Source organism: Lissotriton helveticus, chromosome 3_1 (assembly GCF_964261635.1).
Source record: "Lissotriton helveticus chromosome 3_1, aLisHel1.1, whole genome shotgun sequence".
Classification (NCBI taxonomy): Eukaryota; Metazoa; Chordata; class Amphibia; order Caudata; family Salamandridae; genus Lissotriton; species Lissotriton helveticus.
The window spans coordinates 543,032,878-543,048,107 of NC_136061.1; the positions used below are offsets into that span (position 1 = coordinate 543,032,878).

The 15,230-nt window shown below is 45.5% G+C and overlaps 1 protein-coding gene across 6 annotated transcripts in view; it reads right to left on the minus strand.

The window, feature by feature from the left end:
• Positions 1–15,230, minus strand: part of ANKRD44 (ankyrin repeat domain 44) — a 766,729-nt gene that overhangs the window by 143,702 nt on the left and 607,797 nt on the right. For all 6 annotated transcript variants that reach the window (XM_078680434.1, XM_078680433.1, XM_078680431.1 and 3 more), the window contains one exon: positions 12,851–12,922. In XM_078680434.1, coding sequence (XP_078536560.1) covers positions 12,851–12,922 — 72 coding nt within the window. The remainder of the gene's footprint in view (positions 1–12,850; positions 12,923–15,230) is intronic.

Below are 15,230 nucleotides of genomic sequence, written 5' to 3' on the forward strand. Positions count from 1 at the left end.
ACCGTTCATACCGATTTTGTAGAGCTCCCCAGGGCTACACTGAAAGTCCCAGCATTTACAGCCAGGCCCTAAAAAGGCAGCTGGACGCCATCCAGCTACCAGATGGAGTGGTGTTGATCCAATATGTCGATGATATCCTTTTGGCGGCCGACACCACTCCACTTGCAATCACAGCCACCATCCAACTCTTGCACTTTCTCGCGGAGAATGGCCACAAAGTCTCCAAAAAGAAACTGCAGTTCTGTCAGCCCCAAGTAACATACCTAGGTCATCTCCTGTCCAAAGAAGGGAGAAAACTTACACCCGACCGAATCCAAACCATCCTAGACACCCCTATTCCAAAAACACAGAAGCAAGTCCGTTCATTAGTAGGCCTCACTTCTTTCTGCCGACAATGGCTACCAAATTTCAGTCTCATTATAAAACCCCTACTTTCCCTGTTGACCAAAGATGTTCCGTTTCCACTCCCGTGGACTCCCGAATGCCAAGCATCCTTTAAGGAGTTGCGAGATGCCCTTTGCTCGGCACCCGTTCTAGGAACACCAGATTACTCCAAGCCCTTCTCCCTCTACACTCACGAAAGGGAGGGATGCGCATTGTCTGTTCTAACCCAGCCCATCGGCGCCAAGCAGCGCCCTTGTGCCTACTTCTCTGCCACTCTTGATCCAGTCGCCAGAGCTCTACCAGCCTGCCTTCGAGCAGTAGCCGCTGCTGCTGTCTCTATCCGACAGAGTGAGGGAATTGTACTTTCGAACTCTCTCACAGTATTAGTACCCCATGCAGTTGACACACTTTTGAACCAGACCAAGACTCAACACCTGACTAGTGCACGACTGACAGGATACGAATTAACTTTACTTGCGCCCCACATCACCCTGAAGAGATGCACGACATTGAATCCTGCTACACTGTTACCCTTGCCCGAAAATGACCCCGATGTGCCCCCTATACACGACTGTGTGACCCTCACGGACGAGCAGACTAGGAGTAGAATTGACCTCCGAGACATTGCTTTCACAGATCCTGACGGAGAACTATGGGTAGACGGCTCTTGCATCAAACTCCCAGACGGCACCACTTCTGCTGCCTATGCGGTAACGACTGCTCGAACAATAGTTGAAACCGCTTGCATCACACAACGATCCGCACAGGCAGCAGAACTAATTGCCCTCACACGAGCATGTATCATAGCAGAAGGAACCACGGCAAACATTTACACAGACAGCCAGTACGCCTTCGGGGTAGTTCATCATTTTGGGCTCCTGTGGAGGGAAAGGGGATTCCTGACGTCCCATGGTACACCCATCCTTCACGGAGATCTAGTCTCCGCCCTGATTGAAGCAGTTCTCCTCCCCAAACGATTAGCAGTAATTAAATGCCAGGCACACAAGAAGGTGACAGATTTAGTTGGACAGGGAAACGCACTAGCCGACATCACTGCCCGAACCACAGCTGAAAATAGGGCCACGACACGCATGTATGTGACCAGGTCACAAGCAGAAAAATGGACCAACGCTAGGGAAACGATCAGGGATATCCAATCGACCAGCACATCACACGAACTGACTGAGTGGGCACGGGTGGGTCTAAGGGACGATGAAGGCTGCTGGCGGACAAAGGACACAAACAAATGGTTGCTGCCTGATGCATACTTGATCCCCATACTGACAATGGCACATTCCCCTGCACACATAGGTTCTGCCCCCATGATCGAACTCATTTCCAAAGTCTGGCATAACGGCAAGATCCCCGACTCAGCCAAACGCCTGGTCCAACAGTGCCTTATCTGCTTACAACACAACCCCGGGAAAGGAACTGTAGTACCCCGGGGAGGGTTTGGGATCCCCGACCACCCCTTTGAGGTCCTCCAGATGGATTACATCCAGATAGAGAGGTGCCAAGGCTTGAAGTACGTATTAGTCATTGTATGTGCCTTCAGCAAATGGGTGGAAGCCTATCCAACCCGTGATAACACTGCCATGACTACTGCCAAAGTACTACTGAAAGAGTTTTTCCCTCGCTACGGCCTTTGTCGAATTTTATGGAGCGACAATGGCCCCCACTTCGTAGCTGAAGTTATCCAACTTATCCTGAAGGGATTGGGGGTCAAACAAAGGTTCCATGCGGTCTTCCACCCCCAATCCGCTGGCCTGGTTGAACGACAACGCTACACTGAAACTGAAACTGTCAAAAATAGTGGCCACCACAGGACTTAAGTGGCCAGATGCCCTTCCACTGGCATTGCTATCGATGCGCTCCACCCCGACTAAGCACCACTTGACCCCCTACGAAGTTGTGTTTGGACGGCCTATGAACCTCTGGACTGCCCCCAAACCAACCTCCATTCATGACGTCCCCGACGTCCTGCTGTCAGATTATTTGTACAAGTTAACTAAAACGTTGTCTGTCAATCATCAACAGGTGCAGCAGGCCATCCCCGATACTTCCAGGGGTCCCGGTCACGATATCCAACCGTGTGACTATATCTTGATCCGGAACTTTCAACGAGCGAAGAGTCTGGAACCCCGGTGGACGGGCCCCTGGCAAGTACTGATCACCACTCGGACGGCTCTTCGAGTGGAGGGGAAGAAGCACTGGCTGCACGCCCATCATTGCAAAAAGATTTCCTCGACCCTGGCCACGACAGACAACGTCAGCACCCAAGAAGAGCTCCTGAACAAAGACCGACCATCACTGAACTGTTATCCTGATACTGAGGCACTTGAACTTGCAAAGCACTCTGATCCCACTGTGCCATCTCGAGAAGGGTATTTCCTGCGTCGAAAGGAGGGAGCTTCGGCTAAGTAGGCCACTGACTAAGTTGAAAATCTCAGAACGGTGACCCAAAGCAACCAAGGGTTACCTGGAGAGAAGCTAAACTAAGTCTGTGGTTCTGCCCACTACCGAGCACCTTGAAGAAGAAGATGATGGAAGCGCCCGATAAGAAGATGATGGAAGCGCCAGATAAGAAGACATCGAAAGCAACAGGAAATACCCACTATAGGAATTCAAAAACTGACAATTTGCACAAATCAAAGACAATGGCTTTCTTCATTATCTCCCTGTTCTGCCTCCTCCTCATGACTTCCTTCTGGATCCTGGAGGAAAGCACGCCCGCTCACCAAATGTTGCCGACCACTGTCCAGCCGACCACCGTGAAAGAGCACCACCTGATCACCCTTTCACCTCAGCTTCGAGAAAGGCGTAGGGAATTCTGGAACAATTCCTTTGTACAACTGTTGCACCAGCACAACCTTGCTGCAAATGCCACAAACTGCTGGATCTGTGGGTTGCTCCCACATGCTACCGGACACTCCATCCCCTTTATTCCTTCACCTTTCTCAGTTCACGGCTCTTGCCTTGCCTGGTTGATCCTCATGCAAGAAAGCCACAAGGACAACGCCGCTTCCGGTCAGACAGTGTCACACTTCTACTACGGGTTCTGGCCGAACAAAACCGGAAAGCCCTTTTGTCCCGCAATTTCAGGTTCAACCTTCCTTACGAACATCCCAGCCAAAGAAAGAGTCGAAATGCAAGTGCTCCACAATCCAGCCAGATCCACCTTCTCCCACCTACGGAAACAAACGGCTGCCACCCTGACTGCAGCCCTGTCCGTCATCAATGTCACAGGACTCGTATGCCTCGAAGGACAGGGAACGCAGCTGGTGGGTCACAGTTCTTGTCGCATCACCAAAACATTGGTCTCAGCTGACCCCCCTTCCTTTGTTGCTTCCCCGAACATGTACTTTGTTTGTGGCACCAAAGCTTACACGTGGCTCCCAAAAGGCTGGAAGGGTACGTGCTACATTGCCTTCATTCTTCCTCCCACGTATGTGGCTCCAGCCAACCACCACCGGCAAAAGCGCGCTGGAGATGTTGAACAAGCCGACTCCACCGTTGCACAGTTCCTGGATGCAGCAAAGGGACTTGTTCCTCTGTGGGGACCAATGGCCAATAGCCGCGCAATCCGACACCTGACTCAGGCATTGGAAACAACCATTAACATCACCGCTGGCGTCCTCGCCAACAACACGGCTGAGCTTCAGGCAGTCCGCCTGGTGGCTCTTCAAAACCGTCTTGTTCTAGATGTGGTCCTGGCCGACCGTGGAGGTGCATGCCGTATCATCGGCTCCAGCTGTTGCACCTACGTGCCAGATAACTCACCTTCAGTCTATAAAGCAATCGAACACCTCCACAGACTGTCCTCGGAGGTTCACCAGGAACAGGAAGGATGGTCGCTTGGAGGCTGGTTCTGGGACACTTTGAAGAACTGGGGATGGAGATTGCTCACATTTTTATTGATACCGATCATGATACTGTGTGGGTGTTGCTTAGCTATTCAATGTTTACCACCTTTATGTGCACTCATTTCCAACTGTATGTGCCCAAAGACTTTGAACTTTAAACCTGAGCACATGAGTCCCCTATACGAGGTAGAGGTGCGTGGTCTCATGGGGATCGATCCGAACTGACAAGCTGGCGAGACATGTTAAAGGGAGGACTGTGGAAATTTAGTTCGTTTACTGAACATTATCTACGCCATCTTGCAGACTCACGTATGAGAATACACGACAGCCATTTTAGGTACCATGGTCTCCCTGTTCACGATCGCCCGTCAGCACATTTCCCTGACCATGCAAGCCTTCCCTGCGCACCCTGGCTGCCCCCGCGCTCACATGCACAAGCCATGAAACCCCCCAAGTCTAAGGGAATCACACCCCGCGCCTGACCAACACCTCCTTCCCGTCCATGAATACCCCTCTGTGGATAAACCCTTCCACCACGCTCGATTGTCCACACCAGTCCTTTCCGTCCATGAATACCCCTCCTTTCATGTCCCCTTCCTCTGAGCCTAAACGTCAGCACGGACCGCTGGTCATCCTTTAGCCCAAGGATACAGTTTATTGCCCATTACCGTACGCCCTCGCCTCTCCTGAAAGAGGCCACTATTGATCATGACATCCCCACCCCCGGAGATTCGATCAGGCGCACACATTCCAAAGAGATCGGCAGAACCCTCAGCTGCGTGATAGCCCCCTCCCAATCATATGAGGGGAAAGGGTCTCTACTGTTGTCATGTGTTGGGATGGGCTGGAACCGGGGGGTGTCGGGGATATCGTTCTGATGTCATTCTCATGCTCTACAATGTCCCTGTTGTAATAAAGGACGTTCACATGTCTAAAACCAGTGTATAAAAGACCAGCTCTCAGAGAAGTTGGGAGAGCACCTCGAGACGATACCTTGCTGTCTGATCTGATGTGTTCTGATCCGTCGGAATAAACTTGTTTCCTGTCTTCCTGTCTCCAGCGCCTGCCTCTTTATTGGATAACTTCGTATGGTATTAGAGGCGTTTACGCCGGGCAAATTTTACTAAGGAAACATCTTCTGAAATAGCCTGACCATTCTAAATTGATCTTTATCACTCCGAGACAAGAAAGACTGTCACCCACGCACTAGTCACAAGTCGACTGAACTACGGAAACACCCTCTACGCCGGAATTACAGCCAATTTACAGAAAAAACTCCAACGCATCCAAAACGCATCCGCGAGACTCATTTTGGACATCCCTCGCCAAAATCACATTACCGGCCACCTGAAAGACCTCCACTGGCTCCCAGTCAACAAGAGAATAACATTCCGTCTCCTCACCCACGCACACAAGGCCCTCTACAAACTAGGGCCCGAATGCCTCAACACTCGACTATCCTTCTACACACCCACCCGCCAACTAAGATCCTCCAATCAAGGCCTCGCCGCAGTTCCGCGTATCCAAAGATCCACCATGGGAGGTAGATCCTTCTCCTACTTGGCGGCCAAGACCAGGAACTCACTCCCCACCCACTTCCGCCTTACACAGAACCACATCTCCTTCAGAAAAGAACTTAAAACCTGGCTATTCGATAAATAATGAACCCCATCCACAAGCGCCTTGAGACCCTCCGGGTGAGTAGTGCGCTATATAAATTCTTGAACTTGAACTTGAACTTTTGTGCTGGACTGAGATGGTAACTTTTCAGCTAGACTAACCTGTTCCCTATATTCGACCTGCGTTCCATCATGGTTGGCCTGACTTTCTAAGGTCTCACACAACCAAATAGCCGTGAGTGGCGCTTTGTGCTTTTTGGAACTATTTTCAATGTAATCTTTAAAATTGCATATCTCCAGTTTTACTGATTAGATATTTGGTTATTAATTACAAAAATTCTAAATTGGTGTGGGATTTTTCTAGTGTTGTGTTTGCAATTTATTTCTGTTTAAAGTGCTGTATAAATAATTTACACCTTGCCTCTAAGTTAAGCCCGACTGCTCTGTGCCAAGCTTATAGAAGGTTGGGCACAGGTTAATTTGGTGTTTGCTTGTGCTTCACTCTGACAAGGATTGTGATTGCTGTTTCAGTAGGGTTTCACCCCCCTCAACCAGTAATCCAATTTCTCCCAGTAGCTTTATTACAGACTGAAACACCAGAACAAACAGAAAGGTGGTGCAACTATTCCTCTCCACCCGGCAAGTGCCTCGCATTCTAGCATCCACCTCAAAAGTGCAAATACTAGAACCCCAGGCAACAACACAAGCAGAACAATAAAGTTACAAACTAATCTGGGGAGCTTCAACAAAAGAGAAAACGAGTGGGAGGGGAGGAGGTAGAGAAAAAGCGATACGAGTGGGAGAAGGAATTGTATTAATACCAGCTCACTTCATATTGTTTTGGCAAATGAGTTACAAGTCTTTAAGTCTTTAGGGTAGTGGTTCTCAACCTGTGGTCTGAGGACCCCTGGGCTTCCGCAACTGTTTTACAAATTTAAATAATATTAAAATGAATATATTAAAATGAATAAAGTATATACTAATAAAGAAGCAAAACTGAACATTTGCGAACGTTTTCAGTATTTAATTGTGAATTAGTATAGTTCATCATTTGAGCATTTGCTTGGTGTATGCTTGTTTTTGCATTATTGTGTACTGTTGAGGTACAAATCATAGACATTGCTTAGGCCAGGGTTCTCTGGCTTCCAGACCTTACTCAGTGGGGGGTTCCAGTAATGCTTCAGTGGGGGTCCACAGAAGTCAAAAGGTTAAGAACCTCTGGTTTGGGGTTGTGATATCCCACGTAAGAATGCAAAAAGGAGCAGGACAAGCCTGGTCTTTGACCTATGTGTTACAGTTTTGCATAGTTTTAAACGTTAACAAATTGTAGAACACTTTAAATCCACTACAGAGCTAGATAGTTTTATTCACTTCCAAGAATGACATTGCAAATGTAGTTTTAAAAAAACGTATTTTATAGTCTTCTAGCCACTATAAAAGGTAGTGACATAATCGCTTCTTGTGTGTATGAGAAGAGATAATCTCTGGTAAAGTATGGCCATTACAGTTTACTTATATAGCGTAGCACGTGGTTTTAAAGGGTTTGGGAGGGCTGAGCCTCAGGTAACAGAGTAAGATCCCAACTCCTGTTTTCACCCCACAGCAACATTAGGTAAATTGTTAAGGTACTTCCTGTCACTCATGCCGGCTTAACCTGTAAGTATGGTTCACTGTGTCGATAGAGAAACAAGATGCGGAAGACATGTTGCACTTAGAGCCTCGTGCATTATTCCATATATGTTTAGAGGCAGCTAAGACATTTGAGGCAAGCACGGTAGGAGACTGGATGAAGAGCGACTGGCTCAAGCGTAACTCCCACAAGCCTTCGTTATTGATCGCTGGAGACAGTGCAAACCTGTGGACCCATTCTTTCTGACAGAAACTCTGGGGAAATGCTCAGAATCTCATTCCGACTTTGAAAACACCCTTGCCTTTAAATTTGACTAAAAGCTTTTTATGCAGCCTCAGATGTCCACAGTCACTGATGCAGTGATTTTTTGAATGGAAAAAAATTTCAATAGCTTTCCCTACTGGCAGAACTACTTCTGTTACTGCCTATGTTTGCTCCAGAGTATCTGGGCCTGGCCTACTAATAGGAAAGAAAAAAAAGGATCACTGAATTATTACACCTCTTACTGGGAAAAGAAATACGTTTATGGACTAAGAAAGAAGAGTAATTTGAGAAGATTTATTATTACCTTTTGAGCCAGTAGGCTTCTTGAAAAAAGTGGCTGGTAGAAACGCCCGTCTAGGGAATAATTAAAAGCTTAACAGAAGGGGGGTTTGCTGGTAAGGGACGATCATAGTTCTGGAAAAAGATTAAGCAGGTAAGGCCTGGTGACACCAAGTCTACTATGCATGTGTGTGGAGGTATATTCCTAAACAATGCTACATTTTTGAGGCAATGGGAAGACACTTTAAGAGTTCAAATTCAGATTTGGTAAATTGCCATAGTAGGTTTACTGATCCCGCAAGGCTGCGGGGGAGGGGGCACAATGCATCCCAGCAGAAGCCCCCCATTGAATTCTCCTAAATGCGGTTCCTAATAATTTCAGTAACTCAAAAGTAGTTTAGTGTTCACCATTAGTTGGTGTTGCCAGTTCTGATCTTTGTGTGATTTCCTGAAAATCCAGGTTTACTGATCCTGTGTATGCCATGGTGATGTGAATGTGGTAGTTTGATAATGAAATGGAGGTGAATATGGTGGTTTTCCTATGTGATGGTTCTGATGTGGTGCTATATGTCATGGATGTCGATCTGAAGAAGTTTACGTAGTTGGGTTAGCTCCAATACTAGGAGACTTGGTGATGATAAAACGTCTGGCACACAGTCCTACAATTGGCTGGGCAACAAGTACAATTCTATTTTCTCTTTTAAATATAGGACAGGGAGGATGTGACGATATTGCTAAAAGTGGAGCTTTTTTCATAGACGGCTGTATGGGTGCACAGATTAACCACAAGATGGTCTCGGCATGGTGGCGTGCCTGCGGGCGGAAGGCTGGATGAAAACAAAGACTGCGCACCTGCTGATATAGCTAAGAATAACTCGAGCTCAAGCTGCAGAAGAAAGGAGCCTGGGGGACATTCACAGAGCTTTGTTAAGAAAGCGCTGCAATTACATTACCTCAGCTTGGCCACGCAATTTTACAGACCTGAAGATGTAAAGGCAGGAGAAACTTCTGAGAAAACTGAAAGCAGCTCGATTTTTTAAGGGTAGTTATGGGCTATGGAAATGGTACCTTCACAGAGATTAACACTGAAACCGTCTGAGAAAGACCTGGTAAGGGGTTATGTTAAAATGATGCAAGTTGGTTCAAGAGGCTAAGTAGGTAGGCTGAAAAAGAGAAGAATGTGGGGTACAGGCACAGTGGACTATGATCCTTTCTCTCACTGAGTCTATGAGCACTTGAGCTGAGTGTATCAAGTTTGACCAGGTTTTTATTCTGCTGTTTGAGCTTCCGCCCCATTGCCGAGAGGTTGCCGTTTACAAGTAAGGTATGGAGCAGTGAAAGGAGTACTGGTGTTGGAGTAAAGTATGGTGAGGTGGCTCTGGGTGCTTTGGTGAGGAAGGGAAAGTAAAAATGAGGTTTCCGATAAGATGGCCATTCTAGAGAAACCACAGAGGAGGCATGGTCTTGCAAAGCCTCCAAAACCCATGCAGACCCTAGAGCTAATGAACATTTCACAAATTCCAGCGGTCCCAAAAGTACCAATAAAGGTTCTAATGGAGATAGGAGCAGGATACCACAAAGGTGGGACATGGAGAGCATATTCGGAATGCCAATGCGCTAGCGCTTACTGGATTAACTATGCCAAGAGTGGAGTGTACAACTTACCAGAAACCCTGCCCGGTCCACATTGACAGGTGAAGTGTTCTGAGATGATGCACTGTGCGGGTTTCTTAGCTGCTGTGCCACCTGAGCCACCCTGGTGACTCACGCTTGCAGCTGCCCAGAAGTGTCTTTTGCCATCTTTTTAGAACATAAGGGTGGATGGATAGTGGCAGCAGGACCTTGCAATGCACTGCAAGACAGGCTGCTTGCGTGCTGCACCACATTACTTCTGTATTCCCTCACTCGTGTTCTGTTATCCCGGGCACCCTTCCACATCCTCAACAGCATTCTACACACCATCAGGCAAGCCTGTTGTGTTGCAAATGAGTAGAAGTTAAGAACAATTAGTAGCGTGACAAGGGATGGAAACTGACTGGCACAATGTTTCCAGCATGAGGGCATGGTCAAGCCATGCAACCAGCTCTCTCCAAGATGATGGGCTGTCTGTCAGGGCTCGAGTCGAGGTACCACGCGGGTGGACGGCGTCCCCCCACTTATTTTGCCAGGGAGACACAGTCCCCCCTGCCAAAGAGCTGGACTTCACTGTTTGGCCTCGTTGGGACGAGGAGCTCAGAACCTTTCGTGATGTCACTTCCCGTCGTGACGTCACTTCGGTGACAGCGTCCCCCCCACTTCTTTTTTTAGGACTTGTGCCCTGCTGTCTGTAGAATGTTAACAGACTTTCCCAGTCCAAGATGAGACAGAGTTCTTTTCTTTGGAATGTGAAGACCATATATAAGGAGGCAATTCCAAGTGCAGAATGTATCACAACATATTTGTTCCCTTATTTGTGGTTATGTTCTTCACCCCATCCTTCTTTCTATGTCCCTGGTGTTCTAGAGGTTTTGAGCTTCTGGATTTCTATGCTTCGATTCTGATTGGCTCTTTTCTCATTTGTGATGTCAGGAAGGAGTTTAGTGCCTTGTTCATTTCTTGAAATCCTATGTCCACCTAACTAGGACAGTCTTAAGGAGACACATGAAGCATTTCATGTATACTATCCTTATGCAGGGTGACACCGTGGCTTCTGGGAGGTGTCACCCTTTCTTTGGCAATGAATAAGGCGACTAAAGGGACCGTCTCAGTGTGTAGTCCTTGGCAGATGCTCACATTTGAAATATGTGAACACTAGTTCTAAACCACGCAGATGGTATGAGTAAAAACCTGCCAAGAGGAAGATTTGATCACCGCTAATGTTTCTCCCCCCACCCCAGTAAAGGAATTTATAGTCTGACTGAAAAAAATGGATTGAGTGGTGGCATGTAGTTGACATTCCACATGATAGATAACAGAAAAATTAATAATTTGTGGATACTTTATGACAAAAATAGGAGAATGGTCAGGCTTAGGAATTCCTACATTGACACTACGTTAAACCAATTGACCAAACACTGAAGGCCAGACAGAGACACCCTAACCGACCTCTTCATTTACATTAGCGACTGCTGACTTGGCTCCATTTATTGCTTCCATACTTAAAATGTTATCAGTTTGTAAATATCACCTGTGTTGATCAGTCACTTATGTTTTCCAATGTATGTAACGTCAGTCACCATCACTAGCTTGGTTACCCCTGGTTTCTAAATAAGACTTAACTAGCTTAAGAAAAGGTCCTATTAGTTCTTTTGTAAATAATTTGTAGATAAAAAACACAGGGAACTGCATCTGCTCTTTGTCTTGCTGTTTGAAAATCTGGTTGTATCTTTATTTCTTACTTATTCCTAGATTGCGTGCACATATATCTAGCTTTCCTTTGTCTTGAGCCTCGGCAATTTTCAATCTGTAAGTATTGTCTCGTGTTCTCTTTCACCAACTTATGGGTCAGGTCCAGCACATCTTGTTCCTAGAGAACCAAAGATGATAGAACTGATGGCCTGCATTTATTCTAGTCCATATGACGAATCACAGTTTTTTATCATACGATTTAAGTTTGTGGCAAGCTCCTTTCTTTTACATGTACCAATTCAGTCCCTCGTTAAAATTACTGTGCGAACCAGGGTGAAAATTGTGCGCACAATATATACCAACAACAAGGGGTATGCAGTTTATTGGATGGGTATATTGTGCATCATTCTCAGTTTCGTACATATTAATAGTGGTTCATGTGCTAATTGTACAGCAATCCTGTGTCCGAGGTGGGCAACTCAAAATATTTGTTTGGGCGCACGATTTGTGCCATGTATTACCCAGCATAAATTGTGTGGGTAATAACCTCTGGGGTGTGCCTTTTGCACAACAGTTAAAATCCCAATTCAGTGCAATAGGGAGTTTGTGTCCAGCAGTGCTTAGTTTGTAAAATAATAAGTGCCAGGGCCCTGACCAGGAGGTCACTGCAGCTTGCACCACGTCTTGCCCCGTCATCGCTGCCAATGACGGAACCAAAACACCTACTAACCATCTCACGTGCCTGCAAGTGCAACAGTTCAGATCATTCCAGGTCCCCAAAGCTAAAGGAATGGCCGGGGAGGCCGGTATTAGTATTTTTTTATGTATATTGTATTCATAAACAAACATTGTTCTGCTCATCTCTAAATTAGATGAGCAGCGCCACCATGTGGCAGAGTGTCAGAAGTGTGGTGATGACAATTAATTGCCGGTGCGAGCACTGGAAACCACTGGCTCAAATTAAGCACTCGTGCCCAATGTGGGATTTATCCCAAGCCAGAATAAGGGCATTGGTGTTTTAATTAAAACACTCTCAGCTATCTTCTGCTCCTGTTTAGCTGTGGTCATAATCACGTGAAACCGAAAGCAAAGTGCTTCTCTTCCAGTGGGCTTTTGGAACACATTTTAAATGGACAAACTAGTTTGATGCATTCACCACAGAGCACTGATTCACAGGCTGCATTGCACAAGCAGAACATCGGATCTTTTGGCTGGAACATCAGCAGGCCCTTGCAGCAAACGAAATTCAAATCCAAACCCAAAGAGGTTGTTTTTTCTTAAAAGTAAAGTGAGAAACTCCTAGAAGTTAAAGCTATGACTCACCACTGTCAACCGTGAGGCAATATCTGAAGCAATCATAGCACCACGCCCCTTTGCTGGCACTCAAAGAGAGGCTTGCAGTTTAATTGAAGGCTAATTTTAGAAACACAGATTAAATAAGAAGTTGTTTATTTCAGACAACAATAGACATGCCATGCACTTACTGCTAGATGCAGAGGGCTTTTGGTGGCAGCTGGATCTGACTCATCGGCGCTGTTGTTGGTCCTTTCAAGCAGCTATGGAGAGACAAAAATACAATAAGGATCATATGACACATGCACAAGTTTACATGGTAACACTGCACCAATTTCAGAACATAGAACTTTGCTCAGGGACATAGTAGTAGTCATCCTCACAGTTCCGACCTGCCAAGAGGCCAGAAGCGAGGCATCCTTTGGCTACTGCTTTACTGCTACTGTGACTTTTTGCTACAGTAAAAATCTAGAATTTCCAGCCATCAGGCAACTGGGAATGAGGCAGATACGCCCCTATTCTGCACAACCAATCACCACCTGAGCAGCCAAGGGATGGGAGCACGGTGAGTAAAACAAGTAAAGAACTAGCTGAACAATACGATCCAGCAGGTTTATGTAGCGGAGTCAATTTAGGGGAAAATAGGTTGTCCCGGGCCGCCTTTGTGAGAAGTCCATATTGTGGTGATCATCCACACCGCTGACTTTCGCTCCTTTGCCAGTGTGCTGAACATGGTAACCAAAATGGGCCAAACTCAAATTATGGTTAGACTTTTTTTTATTAAATCACCAAATGCACAAACCAAGTAAAGGAAATATTTTGTGTGCAGTTCTTTCACAAGAATTCTTCAAATAAGAGGCGTGGGCAGGAGATGCAAGTACAGTTGAGTATATGGGTGGATACAGGACTGGGCACAGGGGGTAAGAGAAGAAATAATACAGACCTAGCACACACATATATATTTCTCACTGGAAATAAAAAAGTTTAAAGTGGTTGTTACGTGCAAATGTCAGGTAAAATTAATCATTTCAAACTCAAAAAAACACTAAAGTCCACCATGTTTTAATGTACTGAGCTAGCTAGAACTTGTGTAACCAACTATGCTCATATATTCACATATTCAATGACAACATTGATGACATCACTCACAACATCTCGAATTACATCACTGATAGCAACACTGGGCAGGGTGGGGGCAAACTCATAAAGACACTGAAATTCACCAGTAATAGTGAACTAGCTAATAAATCATTTGTGCACTTGTCATGAAGAGTAATGTCATTAATGATGCCATTTCAGAGGACATCATTAATGTTATCACATATATAATACAACATATTATGAGTGATCTAATATGTAATGTCATAAACCGTGCATGGTGAGTGTGCAATTTATAATTACTACAGTTAACTACAACAGGTGCATTTTAGTGGGTTTTATTTTTAGTTTAAAACTACCAATTTTACCTATCTATAATGTCACTTTTGCCTTTGCTTTTTCCAGTGAAATTCTAAGGTTTTTTTTTAAAAATGTACAGTAAGATATTATTACCAGCCTTATCTATAGCATCACTTTAACCTTTGTTTTTTCAGTGTTTTTTAAGTACCAATATAAAGTGGTGTCACTTTAAGTAAGGCAGAAATACTGGCTTTGTCTAAGCACCAGATTACCAAAATATAAAAGGGGGGTTACTGGCTTTAGTAGGGTATCAGCGCATCAACCTATATAAAGCAGTCCTATAGGTATTGTCAAAAAGTCACTACAAATCAATAAGAATATACCAAAGCAATCCTTATAAATACACATAGCACTGGCTGGTAATTATCACACAACTTTAAAAATATTTTTTTTATTCCAAACAACCATAAATATGTGTTTGAGTCTTTCTTTAACACTCTTTAGTAGCAAAATGCAACCACAGATCCCGCCAAAAGGGCTTCCTACACTCCATCTGAAAAGCATCCAGCTCCTGCTCGGAGTGCTTTAGAAACAATGGTAAACTCTTCTGGGTCATGCATTCTATGACTGAGTAGACTTAGGGCCTGATTACGAGTTTGGCTGACAGGGTTACTCCGTCACAAACATGATGGAAATCCAGTCTGCCATATTTCAAATCTATTATATTCTAAGGAACTTGTAATACGATGGATGTGATATCCGTCACGTTTGTGATGGAGTATCCCGTCTGCCAAACTCATAATTAGGGCCCTAGAGGTTTTTATTTGTTTTACTTTTCTGGGGGCTGCTGTGCTCCTGGCAGCCCCCACAACACTTTCATAAATTCTTCATGGTGCGTCTACCTGACCTTGGGACACCAATACAATATTTAAAACCAAAACCCACACAGGGCATCATGGGGTCGTCCCGTGAGAGAGCAGTGAATATTTAACTGGGGCCCTTGCTGCTTTAATTCAGAAGCAGTGAGGCAGCAACTTTTCTTTTATATATATTGCCATGGTCTCACACAAGGGTCCCGCAGCATGCCTATTTTTAAAAAAAATAATTTTTTAATGGCAGGGCGAGGAGCCCACGCTAGTGCTTCTGTGCAATTATTTTCTTGGGTTGGTGGGT